We start from the raw sequence: 20,663 nt of genomic DNA, 5'->3' as shown, positions 1-20,663 counted from the left end.
AAGGCTGGGCCGGAGGACGCCTGCAATCTGAACGGTAAGAATGACTTTTGTACCTACTTATTATTTTAGATGAACAACTACAGAGTACAGACTTAAAACCTAAAGACCTCATTAAACCATTTATAGATGCAAGGCTGCTGGTGCCATCGCCAAGTAAACAGCTTCATGAATCAATACAGCCTGACTGCCATCAACCATCGGCTCACTACGTACCTACTTTTTTTTTGTTTGGCAAAACTGAGAGTAGGTCGCAGGCAGCAATAGAGCTTACGAGTATGAGCATTCCGATAAACGGGCTTTAATTGTTCGAGTGAATACGCCATTGATCCCCACTGGCACTAGAGGACGATAATGTAGGTACATGCTCATCAGAAGTGAGTGTAAACTTGTTAAGAAGCAATTCTGTGACTTGTGAGTGTGAAAGACAATCAAAGCTGCAATCACGGCAAGAGCAGACACCACAAAGCCTTTTGACGGGTTAATAATGCAAGCCTATATTGTGTAGACGGTTGAAGTGGGCAAATGTTTGCCAATTGCCATCGGCCGTCAGGACAAGCATTGAGCAGATAGGGTCACCAGCACTTGATCGGTGGAAACTTCCGTGCTGACACAGATGCACCAAACAGCCAATGTTTTAAACCCTGCAAGTGCCTTGTTAGGTCAGATACATGAACCACATGTTTTTGTTAGTTTGTATATTAACACATTATAAGGTTGGAGCTTTGAAATTATATCAGGAAACACAGCACCACCAAAACTACTTGATAAATGTTCAAATGATTGCTAAATTCGAATTCAGCTCCAAAAAATAGCTTGGAAACATTATAAAACCGAATTAGTGAACCGAGGTCATCAAAGGTCAATGACGTGAGCTGACCTTCAGGTGACCTTAACACCCATCCTAATGCATGGCAGCAACATCATATCACGTGTATGAAAACTTGAAACCACGAAAAGACTGCAAACGCGCGGCTAATGCGAGCCGACATATGTACGCCGAATCGCGATTCCGGCCAAACATGGTCTCGAAAAGTAGATCACAGGTCAAAGGTCAATTGAGTCAGGGTCATGACATTTTCAGGGTAGGTGTAAAATTGATAATGCGAGGGTACTGAAGGTTTCGTCGGGATCGGCCGCTTTTTACGCGAATTATTCGCGAAAAACCGGGGGGGTCCGTTTGCCCCCCCCCCCTATACGGGCGCATGGTTTGAGGAATACAAATACCTGAGTTTGGGTGGCTGCAGTAATAGTTGATGGCTTAGCCGAATGTGACGGCGAACGGTAGGCACAGATTCCCGTCGCCTGACTCAATGGATCACAAAACTTCGTCAAACAGGCAGTTCACTGCAATGAAACAGCTTCTGGTGATCGCAAGATGCACGTAGCCACTGCTACGAATGTGTTTGACGGACGCAGAATTACCACACTGGGACAGTCACTTTCAGCCAGTGACAGCGACACCCTGTCCGTCCAATGCGACGGACGGTGGTGCACCCCTCCCCCCGCCGCACTGGCCGAGGTAGGGTGAAGCGATGACCGTGATGACGCACGCTCTTCACACCTTTCAAAGGGATCGGCCGTCGACGCTCCACACACGGCCGTTACGCTACGGTTAACGGTAGCCGACCCAAAGAGAACAACTAACAACAATAACGCTCCACAGGCACACAACCTTCCACGAGGTCAGCTGTCAGAAAAAAATGAAGGCAACTTTTGAGAACGACTCTCTAAATACAGAACGCCAGACCCCGTCACACGCCGCTCGTACCGTTGGAGACCATGACGCGCCTGGGCCAGACAAACACGATGGTGCCAAAATCGCGGCTTTGCGACCATTTTTGACCAAGCGATTTACCAAAAACCGAACCCGTGCCCTGGGCCACTTGACCTGACCTCAGAGGTCACTGGTTGACCTGAGACTTTCAAATCAGGCATTAATCGCTGCGGCTCGTAACGGCACACAGTCATACGCTCGTTATTTCCGCAATGCTCTAGGTCCATCAGGAGCGAAACGGCGAGGGGGTCGTAACAACCCCTCGACCGTATGTAGAAAACCGATAGGTCCGGCGGGGTAACCCGCGCCCCGCTGGGCTATTCAGCCATCCGCGCCCTGCTGGGGGGGGGGCAGACTCTGCCCCCCCCCCCCCGTCTAACTTCCGAACCGATAGTCGTAGAAAGACGGGGAAAACGGCAATCGAAAGCTCTCAACAAGGCGGATCTTAAGAACCAATTTATTTTGCTCAAGTAGGTCAGAGGTCAGGTCAAGGTCAGGTCAAGGGTACAAAATGCAAGTTTCTACAGTATCGGCCTTGCACCGTAGTTGCCGAAGAATGGACTGAGACTGATTGCCCAAACGTGTTTTTAGGTTACCAAGACAATATTCGTTGCATAAAATATCATGCAAAGGTCAAGGTCAGGGTCAGGTCACCAAAAATGAAATATAGAAAAGGGCATGTGCAACACATGTTTTATGGGGTCATTTGATTCATAGAATTCAATAGGCACACTCAATAAGTGATATAGACCACATCTGGATGAATTTCAAGTCGAGGTCAGGTCAACGTCAGGTCAAGTGAGGTCAAATTTTGAAGTTGGTTGTTAAGACCTAAAAAGGTGTCTATCTGATGCATTTTTCACGGCGAATCGAATGGTGCTATTTTTGCTTCCGTACGAGGTCTACAACTTCGAAAAATTCATTTTCAAAAATTTTGTGTGTCTTGAAATCATAAAATTTTGAATCACTCCAACATTTTTGAACTGATTCTTCTCAAAATTGGTATGTTGGAGCACATAGACCACTTCTCTGACATACATTACGGCCTTTTCGATAAACTAGAAATTTTGGATTTTATAATTATTTTCCCAAAAAAGTCAGTTTTTAAGAAGAAAAATTTGGGCCAAAATCCAAAATTTTCAAAAAACCACGATAGCCATTTGATAGACAAAGCAGAATCACGTGTAATCTTTTTGTTACGTCTTGATTCCTTTAAAAATGAAGATGTTAGCGGTGTTTGAAATTTTGCCGTTTTTGAGGCGAAAATGGCAGACATGACTCCACTTAAAAGTAATTCTCTCAAAACATTTTCGACGGATTTCGCTCAAATTTTCAGGAAACGTGTTTAATTGATGTATGATAAGGTACTGAAAGTTTGGCGTCGCTAGCATAACGCGTTTAGAAGTTATTGGCTTGGCGAAAAACGGGAGGGGAGGGCAGATTCTGCCAGATTGGTGCCAAAAGTTGGCTCTGGTCCCTACTGAAAGGAAAGCCATAGTTAAGCTTTTTTAAAACGTACTTCAAATATTGGTAAAAAAGGTAAAGACACTTGGGCGCGAAATGATCTTAGTAGTCGGCGCGCCCTAAAGTCCCAATCAACAAACAAGGCAAAAGCATGAATCGCGGTCCACGGGTTATTGGTCACCAACTCGGCTAAGAAAAGATGAACGTACTTACATATTAAATACTTCGTACAATAATCAAGACGCTAGGCACATCATACATTTTTCTGGGTACATTCAATGGCTAAGGTTTAGATATTCATTCCTACAATTTCGATTGCTGAATTAATTAATGAAATAAAATACATCCCACGCTCAGACCATATCCTCCTATCGCTCGGCAGTTTATTATACCACGACCAATTTCCCGCGCGTCATTTTAGTATGCGTGCACCCGGTACTAATTCAAGTGTCAGTTCTTGCGACTCTCGAAGCATTGGAGCTATCTGAGCCATAACCTCCAGCAATGCGGGCAGCAAATCACATTATATCCCACTATAAAAGGTGCGTCTGACCTTTCAAGGCCAAACAGCAGACGTCTCATGTCAGTGTCAGTGGCGCGCGTTCCCATCGCCGGTGGCGGGCCCCTAATGCCTCCAATACCCGACATATACACGGTCGCCCTCCTCCCAGCGAGATAACTGACTGACACTATCGCGGGGGAGCGGCTGCCGAGCCCCCGGAACGCCCCCGAACGGTATTCCGGCGCCGACCGCGGGGCTAAACAGACGCACACCCGGCGTCCGATCAGGTGAGCCATGGATCGGCCGGTGTAGGTCGGCACGGCGCGCTAACACACCGGTCGGCGGCCGGCCGGCGGGCTGAGCGGCGCTGGTAGACTTCTCAGCTTCTCAAACAGATTGACGTCGCGCATTTTCCAAAAAAGAAGATATAATCTTTTTATTTTGCCGGATACCGATACTATCTTAACCAGCGCGCCGTGCTGGGGGCGTTTTTACGCCCCCCCCCCCCTCAGGCATTTCGCGAAAGACCTCTCCATTATATGTCAATTGGAGAAAAATTGAAATGTGTCTCTTTTGGATTGGTTGAGTTGACCTTCCAGGTCAGGTCAATGACCCAAAAGTCGGGAAAATCAGGACTTGATAGAACGTCGTAAAAAGTGGCTGCTATGGGGTTTTCGGGGTGCTGATCACGAATATCATAATAGTTTTGATCACAGATGATGTCTTCATGCATTTAGGCCAGGTCGGGTCAGGTCAGGTCAGGTCATCCAGTAGGGGTCCTGCCGGGTATTCGTAGTAGGTATCAACTACCTCTGACAGCTTCGTAACATGTTACGAAGCCACACCAAAAATACTTCGATAAATGTTCAAGTGGTTGCTAAATTTCAATTCAGCTCTAAAAACTAGCCTAGAACATGTAAAATTCGAAAAAGTGAACCAAGGTCATCAAAGGTCAATGACCTGACCTGACCTTCAGGTGACCTTGACACCCACCCTAATGCATCGGACCAACATCATATCACATATTTGAACGCTTGAAACCACAAAAAGACTACACACGCGCGCCTAATCCGAGCCGACATACCGCGAATCGCGATTCCGTCCAAACATGGTCTCGAAAAGTAGGTCACATGTCAAAGGTCATTTAGGTCAGGGTCATGAAATTTTAAGGGTAGGTGTAAAATTGATTAATGCGAGAGTAATGAAAGCTTCGTCGCGATCGGCCGCTTTTTACGCGAATTATTCGTGAAAAACCGATGGGGGGGGGGTCCGTTCGACCCCCCTTCCTACACGGGCGAGGGCTAAATTTGGAACCAATAACTTTGTTGCCTCGTTACGGCGCATAGGTACACTGACACTCGTTTTGCCACGACGTTTTATCTCTATGAGGAACGAAATAGTGAGCTGAGGATCGTACCCGCTCTTATTTGTCCCCTGCAGCCGGTACGCTGAAGAAAACCTTTTGATGCGGCAACATTAGGTCATGTCCCCAGAAGTCTAAATCTTGCCTTTATGGAAGGTTACAGCACACCATGCACTGCGGATGTGTATTCGACGGTCCCTGTCTGGATTCCAGATCGCACCATGCTCTGCCGCCTGTTTCTTCTGCTGGCCGTGAGTGGGGCTGCGGTGGCCTCAGCGGCCACGGCGGGGGACGCGCTGCCGCTCCGCCTGCAGCTCCTCCAGGAGGAACAGGAGGACTGGAGCGACGCCGAGGAGTCCGCTGAGGAGCCCGCCGATGAGGACCCGTTCCTGGGGTTCCGGGCGGCCGACCAGTGGCCGCCAGGCGGCGTCAGCCTGCCGCTCAGCCCGCCGGTGACGCTGGCCGACGGCGTGGTCACCGGTCAGGTGTACACCATCAACCCGCAGCGCACCACGCTCGCCTACCAGGGCATCCCGTTCGGCGAGCCGACCAACGGGTCGCTGCGCTTCATGGTACGAACTGCACGGACTATCGCCAGCGCCATTACCCCGGTGCAGAGGCACGGGTTGTGTGGACCTATCCGTGCTTCTATCCTCAGGATACTGAAATCCTTCTCCTCCAAGCCGCAACCCCCCTCCGGGCTGGACAGGCAACTTTATCTCATGCGGGCTGCTCCCTTGGAGCGGCACCGCTGCTCCTGAGGGAGCGCACCCCGTAGCCGGGTGCAGTGAGTGCCTTGGGGCTGGGTGGCCTGTCCTCTGGACGGGCTCAGCCCCGGCGACTCACTAGGGTGCCTGCCCAGACCAATGTCTCCCCCTAATTCCTATCATCCTTCCGGCTCTGCAATGGTCTTGTCGACCGAAAGGGCCTAACCCAACAAAACAACAAAAAAACAACAACGGGTTGTGCCAGCCATCGCATGACATGTTTGGCTCAGCTCATCACATGTTTGGTTTGCGTGTCATTTCCGTGATTTTGCACAATTTTGCTGTAGGTACCTACATGACAGTCTTGCAGCCTTCTTTATTCACTATATTTTGTTTTATGGTACGTAAAGTATTCCAAAGATAAAGTCATGCTTACCTTCGCAGTAGCCCCTTATTTATACAAGCGAGGCTGTAAACGCGGCGCTTCCATTATACTGCTAACACCCGGAGCCACGCTCGATTGTTAAGGTAACACGTTTTGCCGCTATATTGTATTACCTATCACAAATACCTACCTAGGACCTGCAGCCTTGTATGCAATGCTTAGCCATTTTCATAGGTGGGCACCGTTCCCCAAAATTGTAACTTCGTTACTCGTTCCTCCGTTCCCTCAAAACGTGACTTCCGTTACTCGTTCCTCCGTTCCTCTGTATATAATGTAACGGAAGTTCTTTTAGTCCGTTACTCCGTTACAGCAAAATAAAAAACGTTAAAATGTTGGGTATTTCAAACATTTTTGAGACCATTCTGACACAAACTAAACCTACCGAGAAAGCGGAATGCCCACCAAATCTACCAAGACAGTGGGCACTGATTGGACACTAAACCTTGGAACGTCTGGTGGTACTGATGCGCATCACTTGTCCCCGGCCAGATGCCGGTTGCACTTCACGAACACTAGACGTTCCAGGTTGGCACCTGAGAGCATAGGCGGCGGAACGGGGGGGGGGGGGGCACCGGCGCACCGTGCCCCCTTTGATTTTGGCATTTTAACATTAGCCCTATGTGCGTTGCATGGAAAGAATGGAACAAAAAGTCGGCAGTGCCCCCCCCCCCCCTCCCTTAATTGAAGATGTTCCGCTGCCACTTTCTGAGAGGGTAGCCCTTTTTGCACGTAGCACATCTTTTCCCATTGAGAACATGCGCTCTACTGAGGCGCTTGAAGGGACGCCCGTGTTGAACTTTGCGAACACATATATACTGCAACGCCGGCTCATTGCGGAAGGCCAGTACACTGTACACTGAGGCCATCTCCCGTCTTCAAGTCAGGGCTGCTCAATAATCCACTATTCCGCTGCTGCATTAATGTCTGTGGGTTAGCTGAAAGATCAACCCGCTCGGACAACGAAAAGTAACGGAGGAACGAAGGAACGGACTAAACTGTTAACTTGTAACGGAGGAACGAACAACCAATGTAACGGAAGTTACTTGGTCCGTTACCCTTTTTAAAATGTAACGAGTCCGTTCCTCCGTTCCTAAAAATTGTAACGGCGTTCCGGAACGGAGGAACGGAGGAACGGATCGTGCCCACCTATGGCCATTTTCAACAAAAGTCAAAATGCACTACACTTGACCGAGGCATGAACGGAGAAGCAGGACGGCCATCTTATATAAATCAGATTCAGTCCGTCTGACAATTTAAAACGTTTTTAACGCATTTTTATTTTAAACGCAATTTAGGCACTTTTTCTGCACCTAATTCACTTCCGGCTTTAGCCAGGTCAACCTGGTTTGCCGCTTGGGCCATGGCCCAAGAGGACGACAGAAAATCACCTCATCGCGGCCTGCAGCTGAAGCCTAGCTCGGATCAAAAGATAGATCATTGTCTACCTGATTAATCCGCGCCCCGTTGGGGGTCCTGGATTTCCACGCCCTGCTGAGGGGTGTTTGAACAGTATGAACACCCCCCCCCACACACACACACACACTCTTCTAACTCGGCTCCTGGGCCTCGTAGCGATACGCAGAAGGCGGCGCCTTCGAAAGAGGGTCAAAAATAATGACGAACTCACTTCGGTTACTTTTTTGCTCAGGTTAAATGTCAGGTCACCAGAGGTCATTGAAGACTAAATTTCGCTGATTTTCAGGTCGAATGTCGACAATTTCCAAGAAGGCAACGCATAGCTGGGAACCAATAGGGGTACAGCGCCGCGGAAAAGCGCAATCGATGGCTCTTTTTACGTCCTTTCTGAGTAATTCGCTCATATTTGACCTAACGTCAACGTTTTTGGCTTCAGGGGGCAAAAACTGCCAAAATAGCCGATTTTTTTCGGAAACAGTTTTTCTGCAATAACTTTTGACTCAAGCCTTGCACGAACTTTCTTTTACCGGCATCGTGTTCATCTCGTCAAGACGCATCGAATGAATTATACGTTGACCTTAAAAGGTCAACTTGAAAATTTTACCTCAGGTCAAGGTTATGACCTGACCGGAAATGGTCATGCTGCATATCAGTTGATCCGTATCGTCCAGCTGAACACATCTAAGGGGTTTTCATCGTTCTAGCATGCCTCTATCAAAAGTTATTCGCGAAAAACTGTTAGATATACCATTCGTGACCTGAGATGACCTCGGGGGAAAAACAAGGGTCACGGGCACCATTTTCATGTTCCGTGGTTCTACGTTACTTGTAATGCAGTGTTCGGGAGTGTTCATGATGGCTTTCGTCTAAAAGAGGCGCATTTCAGTTTTCTCCCATTGACTAATAATGGGAAGGTCGCAAAATTGACCTGACCTTAGGTCATTGATAACAAAATTCTGAGATATACATTTTGTACATACCTACTATTGCTCTTAGCAATCGCTAAAAGTGTCAAAGCAATCGGTCACTCGGTGTAGCTATGGCAGACATTGAAACGTTCTATGAGGTGAGGTCACTTCAAGTGACCTGGTGACCTGACCTTGAGTGACCTTCGTCTCAAATTTCCACAGCATGTGTAGAATTGATGTATGATAAGGTGTGCCTAAAACGGTGGCGCGATTCAAGACAGTTTTTAGACAGGAAAGTAAGTGCTACAGGTTTTTTGTTTCTCCTGATATGAACAGCTTAGGGGATCGCCATTCCCCCACATTCCCCTAATGTAATCGTTCGTAGACATACAAGCGGTCGTGTAAATAGACACGACCTTGGAAGTCAAATGTCATGTTGAGATTTGCTGGGGATGATCCGAAGATCCCAGGCTGATCTATGGGATTGATTGACGCCAGTGAGCGTGTGATTTTATTGTACACTGATAAGTTATCAAACCAAATATACCGAAGCTGTCTGCTCCAATCTCGATATCAGGTAGTTGTTTGCATTCCAACACGGAAAGTCCCATCATCAAGCTAAAAATAATCGGTTTATAACGATTTCAGATATTGAAATGTTGTATTGAGATTTGAGCATTGTTAATGAGATTATAAAAAGGATAATAAATAACCTGTTTATAACGTTTATAATAGGCATATTGTTTATAACGTTTATAATAGGTATATGTATATTGTTTCTAACGTTAATAATATATAGTGGTTTATAACGAATAGCATTGTGAAGCGGATAATCAGGACACTCTGGTTGTTATTTGTCTCGCGCATAACGCCACTTTGCGGTAAATTTGGATTTTGGACAGATTACTGAAAGACCGATAACTATTGTTGGTCACGAGTTCGGTAGACGAGATACCCAACCGTCATGCCTACCGATATGGTGGATCACTGAACATTGTTCAAAATAGCAAAGGAGTGCGTCAAATTTCTCTAAAGAGGAGTGTCCTGTGTGGTAATAAAAATGTTAGGTAATAATTATTATTAATGTCAATATTAATATTGATATTAATATTAATATTAATATTAGGTACTAATGTGGTAATATACATACTAAATATATCCGCGATATTCACATTACATTTACAAGCATACTGCAAATAACGATAATATAGCACAGTGAAGTGTCACCTATGCAGCCCACTTGCAGTACCTACTGAGCTCCACTACTAAAGGTGAACGGCGTGCTGGTTTCAGCCTCCGGTCAAGAGGAAGCCGTACGGGGCTATCAACGCCACCTACCCGTCGTACAACTGTCCCCAGTCGGGCCTGCAGGGACCGGGCACCGAGGACTGCCTCTACCTCAACGTCTATACGCCCAAGGTATAGGCCTCTATTTCTTCATTATCGCGAACATGTCAAGGGCGAAGTCTATAGAGACTTTAAGTATACAGTTTAACATCATATGTATGTCACGCGTGCTTTGAAATGCTGGGAACTCTGCTAAATACAAACCATCGGCCATGTGTAGGGGAGAGTGGGGCAAAGCGGCCACCCGGGGCAAAGCGGCCATCCATCGCTTTAGCCCTCCACAGCTGGCGTCAGTTCCAATTTATGATTTCCAATTATACTTCTCTTTGCGGTCGTTCGAATGAGCCAGACCTGGGTTTCAGGCCCATCGTCATTGTTCTGTGAAACACGGAAAAGCATTTCTTGCCAGGTTACCAACTATGCTTACAATTTTTAAATGTTATTTTATTCCATAACCGTTTGGAATTTTTATAAGCGTTTTTGTCCATGCATTGCGTGGTTATCGTACATGCCTTCTACCAATTTTAATGCTTTTTACCCCACTAATAGCTGAGCTGGAATATTTTTGTCTTGGACGGTATGCGCGGGGCAAAGTGGCCGGGGCAAAGTGGCCAGCCCCTAATTGGCCATAAGTTGTTTCCATCTGGATAAAAACATTATTTTTATTCAAATGTGTCGTCATGCATTCATCTTGGCCACTTTTCGGTTACATGAGTTACCAAATTATGCAATTAAGTGTTTTTCCAAGAAAATTCTTTCTTTGTTTAGCAATAGGTGGGAAGATTCATCAAATACCCTAGTCGTGCATGATGCAACTATTCTGTTTCTCATATCGGGACTTGAGAAGTCGCCAGTGGCCGCTTTGCCTCAGGGATGGGGCAAAGTGGCCAATATGCTATAGGTTTAAAGTTTTGTCAATATCTCCCATATGTGAACGCCTTTGGAAATGAAACGCAGTTGGAATAAAAGACAATTTAATAGGGATCACATTGGTATAGAAAGAATCTTTCCAAGTTTAAAAATCAAGCGTCGGCACCGTTAGAAACGTTAGGGTGGCCGCTTTGCCCCACTCTCCCCTACATACTGTGTACTTGTAGTACCTTATTTTGCTTCCGAGGAGGCGTCACCAATGATCGTCACCACCGCGCTGGTTTGTAGCTGCCCAACGCCACGCACAATCCGAAAATGGCCGTGATGGTGTTCATATACGGCGGCGCGTTCGTGGCGGGCGGATCCAACATCTACTACCCGGGCCGGCTGCAGAAGGACAGGGACATCGTGCTCGTCACGCCGCACTACCGTCTCGGCGCGCTCGGTCAGTGGGGGACACCCACCGTGCTCTCTGGCCCAAATGCATTGCTAAATGGAACAGTGAGACATTGCAGCTCTGTGCGACCAAATACAGCCCACACACCGATGAGAGCATCACATATAAAAATGCATACCTATAGCCTTCAATGCCGATGGAGAGAAGAGTTGTTCAGTTCCTTCAGCAATGTACAATTGAAGTACAAGCATGCATCCTCGCAAGTAGGCAAATACTCGCACACTGATAGTTTTTGCTGTTTGCAACCCTAAACATTTTACTAAGCGTGCATAAGAAATGTGCTTTTGTCAGATGTAAAGGCCTGGCTACACTATGCGTTTTCTGCGTGCGTTTTTTGCGTGTTTGCGTGTTTTGCAGAATCATCGTTCAAGAAAAAGTTATTATAAATATGACCTCTTTAATATCTGTATAAAAGTTGATAAAACGTGTATATTAATTAAAACTTTATATGAAAAACATATAACAAAAACGTAATGTCGTTTCTTTCTAGAACGATATTCCGCAAATCACGCAAACTCGCAAAAAACGCACGCAGAAAACGCATAGTGTAGCCAGGCCTTAAGCCCAGACACAAACGCCGCTGATTTTTCGTTGCGATTTCCGTCTGGTGCAGGGTTCTTCACGACACTGACGGACGACGCGCCTGGCAACGTGGCGCTGCTGGACCAGGTGCTGGCTCTGCAGTGGGTGCAGGACAACATCGCCGCGTTCGGCGGCGACCCGGACAAGGTGACCATCTTCGGCGAGTCGGCCGGCGGCGCCAGCGTCTCCCTGCTGCTCGTCTCGCCGCTCGCCAAAGGTGGGTGTTCGGAGGGGCCGCGGAGCAGATCAGCAGAACGGGAGAGTGGCTGACACCGCGCTTCAGAGCAAGGGCGGCGCCACCGTGGGGGCAGTGGGGGCAGACTGCCCCCACTGGCAGGAGGCCATGGGGGCAAGACTATGTTTTTGCCCCCACAAAATTTGGATGATGTTGAAAGGGGAACAGAAGACCGGTGCAACCATAATAGTACGCGTGATTTTGAAGGTCGTCGGACTCGTCGGTCCCCGTATCAAGTGCATCAGCAGAACGTTCGTTCTCGGACCGTCTGTCGCATATCTCCTACTCCCACTCATTCTCCTACTCTTTTTCATTTGCACCCGAAGGCTGCCCTCGAGCTTGACCTCGAGGAGGTCGAGAGGCAGCTTGTCAAAAGTCGGCCAGAGAAGAGATCACCCTCTTTTGGGAACCCTTAGACTGAGCTGAGCTTAGGGAGGTATAGACAAAATGTGATAGATATGCATATCCGGTTTATCTGGAAATGTGTGTGGGTCGCACTAATGGAGCTTATTCTGGTATCCCTGGTATCAATCGTGTGTGAGAGAATCGCACATATACAAACGTACTACGGGAAAAAAGAGAACTAGGTACTGACTATTATTTTGAGGAATACACCATTTTACATCTCAACGAACAACATAACGTTTTCACAGGTTTGTGTCTCGCAATCTAGTTCTATAGTTTCATTTGTTCGCAACCGTAACCCGGCCGGGCCCGGGGGTAATCCCAACCACCGCAGCCCGGGGGTAGCCCCCCTCCCCCACCTGTCTAACTCCGTAAATAAGGCAGCTACGGAAACAAAAACGGTACCAAATGAAAGATATCTATGAGAAGATCCTTAAAGCACCTAAACTTTTTGACCTCAGGTTAATTTTCAAAGTCAGAAGTCAAGGTCAAAGGCAAAAACCGGCACTTTTGTAATGGTCTCAAAGTACGTGTTCCAGAGGACGGCATGGTGCATAAAACCGGCTAAAATGCAAATGTTAAACGAAAGAAGAGAGTCCGGAATTCCCATGATGTGCATAACATTCAAATTCAAGGTCACTGTCATGCTCAAAATTGACCACAAAGAAAAAGACGCACTTTTTCTTATACTTTTTTTCTTTCACTTATTCAAGTCAGGCATAATAATTAAGACACGTTTTGCCATCCTGAGGCTCTAAACGAATGCTTAGAGCAAAATGGATGCCAGAATCGTGATCAGCGGCTACGAAATCATCACAAACGACCTTTCATGTGTCAAAGTCAACCAAAGGTCATTCGAGGTCACATGAGGTCAACATAAAACTTGACCTTTTCCAAACAATATATATGTCATTCGACGCGACTCGACGAGACGAATGCGAAGGTACCACTGCCGTAGCTCTAGGACCATCATTTTTGTTGAAGTTATTTGCGAAAAAAATAAAGCCCCAGCTCGGGGTCGTTGACCTGATTTCCGACCTCAGGTCACTAAAGTTACTTAGATATTTTTCTGGGTCAAATGCTACACAATCGTGCTCGTAATTTGTCTTTCTCTCTAAAACTCTATTTTTGGCAGCTGGTTGAAGTTCACGTCTGTGGCGCCGAAGTTTGCCTAGAGAAATCGGCCCTGAGACGTTATCGAGGAGGCTAGGTCCAAATTTTTTGCTTCAAAAGATGTAAAATTAATGGGGCATAAGGACAAGGTACAAGTTTCGTCTTTCTATCCCTAAGCGTTCGTGAGGTATCGCAAATATTCGCCAGGGGAGGCGAAAAACGCCCCCCCCCCCGCCGTCCGCGCGGGCCCGCGAGGGTTAATGGTTCAGCTCAATACATATGCATGAAACCTGAAACCATAATAATTTTGAATGGCAACATCTAGGGGCAAGGTGCTCATGGATTTTGCAGATCGGCGTCTTAGACAACAGTCGGGTCACCTCAAGCTTGCCCCCACTGGCGAAAATTCGTGGCGCCGCCACTGCTTCAGAGCGTGGGGTGGTTGCATCAAAGTGCGTTGTATTTTCTATCAAATCTCTATACGAAGTTGTGTGTTCCATTTTCCCTGATATCGCTGTATTTACGATCGCAAAGCTATCGCTTTACCTGGCGCTGTCCTCCGTGTCTGAGGTCACACGCTGCGACCGCTGACCTCGCCCCGTCCCCGGTCGGCGGCAGGTCTGTTCCGCGCGGCGATAGCCGAGTCCGGGTCGGCAGTGCTCGACTGGGCCTACAACGAGGAGCCGCTGGCCACGGGCCGTGACCTAGCCACGCGCGCCGGCTGCCCCCTGGAGCCCATCAGTCAGATGTTGGATTGCATGCGCAGCCTCTCCGCGGAGGAGATGGTTGAACTGGGCAACCAGTACGCGGTGAGCTCGTGTGGGAAATAGTGGGTACTGGTCAAGCTCATCTAGCACCTGGTATTGATAAAAATAATTTTTTTTTAGACATCAGTCACCACTTACCAGTCACTTGAACTTTTGTCGGACGCGTAAAGGCCAGCGATTTAGCTCAGTCATCGACTCGACCAAATGGTGTAGCCAAAAGCATTGGCACCACAACAATGAGTCTTATGCACTTAAAGGACTGCATTAAAAGGTCGAGCGTGCTAGTCGAATAAACATGTCTATAGTCAGTGGCTCCTTCCTTCCTAAAGCGCCTGACTTTTAAAGACTCGTACCTATCCATATTGAGGACTTACCTATTCCAGATATGACATCAGCATAGTAAATCATGTGCATTTAACCCTATTAGTGGCAGGGGGGGTTGTTTTTATCCACCCCTCAGGTTTTTCGGGAATATCTCCGAAACCGCTGAAGCTACGATGCTGAAATTTTCTGACTTTTCCCAAAACTAAATTGGGCACATTCCCTGAAAATTTCAAGTTCATAACTTTACCAGGGGCGGCTCCAGAGCACTGGGAATTGGGGGGTCCTATTCGTGAAGCTAGTCATTTGGGCGAAGATCACGATGCTGCACCAGTTTTACGAACAGTGAATGAAAGGTATCATGTGATAACATATACAAAGTTATTGTGCATCCTCTTTTGACACGTTTTTGCTATAATAGGCGGATCCAGGCGTCCAAAAAGGGGGGTTATTTTTTACCTCCCAACATAGGTGCCCTGACACCGCCTATGCATGACCAATACAATTTTAGTCGTTCTCTCATAAGAAAATTGTAACATAACAAGACCATTGCCACCCTTTTTAGAAACAGTACCAACAAAAACCTTATTTACTATACTTTTTGTGTACCCCCAATCTCAATGATCTGTATCCGCCTATGATTTTTGAAAATGCATATTTTTAGGATCCATGTGAATTCCTGGTTCATTCTCTATCGATCGGCAAAAGTTGCGGTAAGATTGGTTCAGAAACCTGGCCGTGATAAACAGTCTAAAATGTATCTGCAATTTGCCCGTTTTTACCCCCCTCTACCCCCCTATTGACATTTTTTAATTTTATTTTTTTTAGAAATGTAGATCTCGTTGAGCCAAATCGAATGCCGTTTGAATTTTGAAAATCGGCCGGTTAGATCTCGAGATATCAAGGGGGGTCGTAAACAGCCCCCCCTGCCACTAATATGGGGTAGCCAGGAGCCTGCCACTAATAGGGTTAAAACAGAGCTACTTAGGCTAACCATCGATACTAATTCCGTAGTCCGTTTGTAACGTGTTGATGTTTGGAGGTTAATTGCAAGTCTTTAAAAGCCCTTCAACATTCAGTCAGTTTACTGCGTAAACTTGGCCACTTCACGGTTATAGTGAGTGCGCCAGACAAAACTGTCGAACTTTTTCTATTGAGATATGGTAAATTGTTTATGTGCGACATAACAAAAGTGCAGCTTACTTAGCATTGACGCTGGGTAGTCTACAATGAACGTGCAGTTCACAACTCATGATCTTATTACTTCCATGCACAAGGTATAAACTTTGTGCGCCTTGAACCGAAGCAGACCATTTTTTTTTAATTATTGAACGTGCTTATTTATGAAGGTGTTGACATGTTGAGTGAAGTTAGACATAAATCGTTCAGAAAAAAAAACACTCATCGCCTACAGACGCCCCTGACTGTCGTTTTCGAGGTCATGGAGGACGTCAACAGGTGATTCTCCAGCTGCTTATACTCGGAGTGACCTCCCTCCCCGCCGCCGTCCTTCTCTGTACATAGATCGTCTGTTCTGCTGACAGGCCGACGAACGAAGCGTGGCGAGGAACGGTTTCGACGGCCTGAACCCGGTGGTGCAGCCGGCGACGGTCAGCGAGCAGTACCGCTTCCTGCCCAAGGACCCGACCACGCTCATCAGGGAGGGCAACTTCAACAGCGTGCCCACCATCCACGGCGCCAACAAGAACGAGGGCTCGTTCGTATTCGGACGTGAGTAAACAGTGGCGGATCCAGGGGGGGGGGGCAAAATGGGCATTTGCCCCCCCCAAACGGCATGATTTTAACATTACGCCTATGGACGATGCATGGAAAGAATCGATAAATTTTTATGGTTTGCCCCCCCCCCCCAAACCTCTGAGCTGGATCCGCCTCTGTGAGTAAACACGCGCGTGGGAAATGAAGGAGACCTAATACGTGCCATACGTGCGACTTGATTACCAAGTTGAGCTAGTTGAGTAAAAGCACAATTCATACTGAATATTAAAACGAATGAGCATAACACGGGTAAAAGCAAATTGTTGAAAGACTTAGCCAGAGGTTACATTGTTTCAATAGCCAAGAACAATTGATTCGAAATAATCGTTTTATTGCTAAGCGCAATCCTCCAGTACCTAATAAGCGTGACGTTTTCTTTCAGTCATGTACAACGATTACATGAAAGTCAACAATCTGACTGACGACACCGACTTCTTGCAATACGAGTGCATCAGCAAGATGCTTTATGCCTTTCGTAAGTAAAACGTGTCGTATGGATCTACATGAATAACCTATCTTGATCATAGTTTAATAATAATATATCTAAGAACGGTTGTTAGCAGGCACAATAGCATACAAAATACGTTGCATGTCAAGACCGTGTGTCCTATTGATTCGCAATCTGCTGGCATTCGCAATCTGCTGGCGGCGGTACCATACACAGCGTCACTGACAATAATTTCTAGTGATGTTTTAGTTTAGTTGGAAGGTGCGAATCAAGCTTTTTAACGTCACTCTGCACGCCAGTGTTGCTAACTTCAGCAAGCGCTGCGCTGCCTCTGAATGTCCGATACGGAACTGTTTGTTGCAGACGTCAGCGACCCAACGGACGGCGTCACAGAGTCCATCTCCAACCAGTACTTCTACTACGTGGACAGTTGGGACGTCGACACCATGTATCCCGGCCTGGAGGACGTAAGACCACAGCGCCAATAACCTTAACCGGTCCCTAGAGGACGCAAGACCGTCCCACTATGTACATGCAGAGCTTACCCCCAACCCAGATCACAATTCAGAAAACCACTTAAGCCTTTGTATTTGTTGAAATACATAGATGCAAACTCACCATATCTTTCGCCTGAACACGACGAACAGAACGGTAACACGTCTCTTCAACATTGTGAATGTCTTCCTCTACTTCCAGTTGACTGGCGTGTTCGGCATTAAAGCCGGTGCCAAAAAGATGGCCGACATGCTGTCATCCGCTGGCACCCCCTCCTGGATGTATTCGTTCGACTACCGCGGCAAGAAGAGGCACACCATGTCCAACTTCCTCTTCATCGGAGACGATAAACTGCCGTTCGAGCCAGGTGAGATTGCGGTGCCGGATAATTGACAACAAACTTGAGATGAGCGATGAGCAAATGCGGTTGCTGTTGCGGTTGCTGTACTTACCAAGCGATCAATCCGTATCAGTGCGTGAGCCGTTGTCCGTTTCACCATCGCACCAGAATCTGGTGAAGCAGGTTCTCTTGACAAGAACTTGATCAAGAATGATATCTGACAGGCGATCTGGACAAGAACTTACCGACAAAAATGGATGTAGCATGCTAGCGGAGTACGAGTACAAAGTATTGTAGTGCTCTTGTTCACGCCTTCGTTCACTCTAACGGACGACGTTGAGAGACTGTTTATGTCCATTACAGGCGTGACGCACGCTGACGAGCTGATGTACCTGTTCCCCATTCCGCTGATGACGGACTTCAACGACGAGGAGAAACACGTCTCCCAGATGATGACAGACATGTGGACCAACTTCGCCATGGAGCTGTACGTAGCTTAACGTTCTTAAGTACACCAATAAACGCTTATAGTTACAGCCTAAGCATACAGGGAGTATGCCAAAGCAGATAATAATACCGGCGCTTTATTAGGTTGCTGCACTTCCGACACACTATTATGCCAATTAATAGTCAGGGACCAGGCGCCACAGAGCTGACCGAGCCCGTCCGGTGACCCCAGAGACCCGACGCCGGTCGGCTCCGGCCTGACGCGGTGGCCGCAGGTCTCCGAGGGCGGCGCCTACCTGCAGATCGCCGCCACCGCCACCGTCAAACACGACTTCAGCCAGACGTTCGACATCTCCGTGCAGGAGCACATCAACGCCAGCCTGACGACGCCGGCGCCGAGCACGAGCGCCGCGCCGGGTCCGAGCACCAGCCCGGCGCCGCCAGCCACCTCGACCGAGTCGAGCTGCCAGCGCGAGATGGAGCGTCTCTCGGAGCAACGGGACACCTACCGGGGCGCCACCATCGGGCTGGCCGTGCTGGCCGGCGTCGGCGCCCTCCTGCTGGTCGCCGCCGTCGCCATGATGTCCCGCTCGCGGCGCCGCGGACCCGTCAGCACCATGGTCATGCAGGAGAAGCCGCCACATGCCTGAGCGGCCGCCGCCAGTTCATCGTTCCAGGGGACTACTATCCACTGTCCGATGGCCGCCGTGTCTCGCGCTAGTCACCAACCGTGCCAGTCGGCCCGGTGTCTCAGCCACTGAACTGAATGTGTCTAGGCTGTTCGAGGTCTGTCTTGGGCCTCCCTGAGGCGTGTGAGAAGTGGAGACCCAAGGTGATACACGTGTGCAAATGCATGCAGATCATGCTGATCCGCTGTCTTAACCACTCGAGGTGACCATTCCAGTTGTTTCGAGTCCTGGTATCACCTTATTTTGCTTAGCACGGAACTGAAGAATAAACGTTTCTTTAACTGCATAAGATGTAGCTAGTTAAGCGTCCTTGTGCTAATCATGATGTATGTGATTTAGTTGCAGCTAATTTTTTCACCCAAATTTGGCTAATGCATGGCTACGTTAATTGTTGAGCATTGCTGTTCGAATGTTGTCTGATAATATGCCCATTCATTGGCACATGCACATGCGTGTTTGCACGTGTGTCAACGATCGTTACACCGCGCAGGAAGCACTATGCAATTCATGCAAGCATCAACGTAGGGCTTGAATACGAGCCAGACATGCTTATTGTTTATGTGCTGGACATGGAAATGGCTGTTTGTACCTAAGTAGGTACCTACTTATATTGATAATACATGCTTTCACCTGACAGTATAAGATCAGGCTCCTGAGTAAAGTTTGTAGGTTATACCTATTCGTGTAAATGCTTAGAGCTAATCCCGTATGCATAAAAATATAGGTATTGAATTCACATTGTTGTAAATTGTAATTTAGTGTACCTATTTATAAGTGTATATTATAGAAATAAACAAAAAGAAGAAAATATTCACCCAAAGTTTTCAACTGGCAAAGACCACGAGAGCCCCACAGAAGCGTCCAACTAGCATATCTTCCACTTAACCCGAGCCCTGCTAGGGGGGGGGGGGGAGTTGTTTGAACACACCCTCAGGTTTTTCGCGAATATCTATAAAAAAGGTGGAGCCCCGCGCCATCGTTTTTTGCACACCTCATGATGCACCTTGCCCTTGTCTACACATTCCAGGAAATGTCACACCAGGGTCACTTAACCCGCGCCCCGTAGGGTTATCGGCGGACCCTACCACCCGTAGGTGGGGGGGGGCGTTTCGGCCCCCCTAAGATCTCGAAATTTTACCGGCCGATTTTCAAAATTCAAACGGCGTTCGATAGCCCCACCGGGTAGCTACCTTGTGACCAAATTTCATTGACCTAGGTCAAACCGATGACGTCACAGGTCAGGTCAAAGGTCGGATTTCCACCGTTCACAGGCATTTCAAGAAATGTGTTGTGAAATCGAGTAAATTGATTAGTTATTGAAAACCATCAATGGTAGATTGTTCGTCAAACACATACTTTGCTATCTGAGGTCACTGATACCAGGTCAGGTCACAGGTCAGGTCGCTGGGGGTCACAATATGAAAGTGTCGTGTGACACATGTTTTATGGTCCATTTTACATGACAAATGCGATTATGTGGGTCAGGCAGCTTAGGTCACGTTTTGGTGAAGGTCAGGTCAACGTCAGGTCAAATAAGGTCAACTTTCAAAGTTGATATTTTTGCATAAAATGGGTGGTATCGATTCGATGTAGCTAGTCACGGGGAGTCTAATGGTGGTCTTTGTTTTGCTCTACGTGGTCTAGCATTGCCAAAAATTGAGTTTGAAAATTTGACGCCATCATTTTTGAACAGTTTTTTTTCCGCTATAACTTGGCCAAAAAACGAGATATCGATCTGAAATTTAGTATGTAGATAGAAGACGGTAGGTACCATCACATATATTCCGGTTTT

At 47.4% G+C, this 20,663-nt stretch overlaps 1 protein-coding gene across 1 annotated transcript; it reads left to right on the top strand.

The window, feature by feature from the left end:
- The first annotated feature begins 3,937 nt into the window (after positions 1-3,937).
- LOC122385330 (carboxylesterase 1C-like) lies at positions 3,938-19,685 on the top strand. Its single transcript, XM_043373529.1, has 12 exons — positions 3,938-4,027; positions 5,317-5,675; positions 9,873-9,998; positions 11,085-11,241; positions 11,867-12,052; positions 14,207-14,397; positions 16,221-16,407; positions 16,835-16,927; positions 17,264-17,367; positions 17,597-17,762; positions 18,099-18,222; positions 18,415-19,685. Exons 2-12 carry the CDS (start codon positions 5,325-5,327, stop codon positions 18,830-18,832), a joined length of 2,103 nt encoding a protein of 700 aa, XP_043229464.1. The 5' UTR covers positions 3,938-4,027; positions 5,317-5,324; the 3' UTR covers positions 18,833-19,685.
- Positions 19,686-20,663: the final 978 nt, after the last annotated feature.

The sequence above is a fragment of the Amphibalanus amphitrite genome, unplaced genomic scaffold (genome assembly GCF_019059575.1).
Source record: "Amphibalanus amphitrite isolate SeventyFive unplaced genomic scaffold, NRLGWU_Aamphi_draft 000214F_arrow, whole genome shotgun sequence".
Classification (NCBI taxonomy): Eukaryota; Metazoa; Arthropoda; class Thecostraca; order Balanomorpha; family Balanidae; genus Amphibalanus; species Amphibalanus amphitrite.
This window is presented reverse-complemented; position numbering and strand designations above follow the sequence as displayed.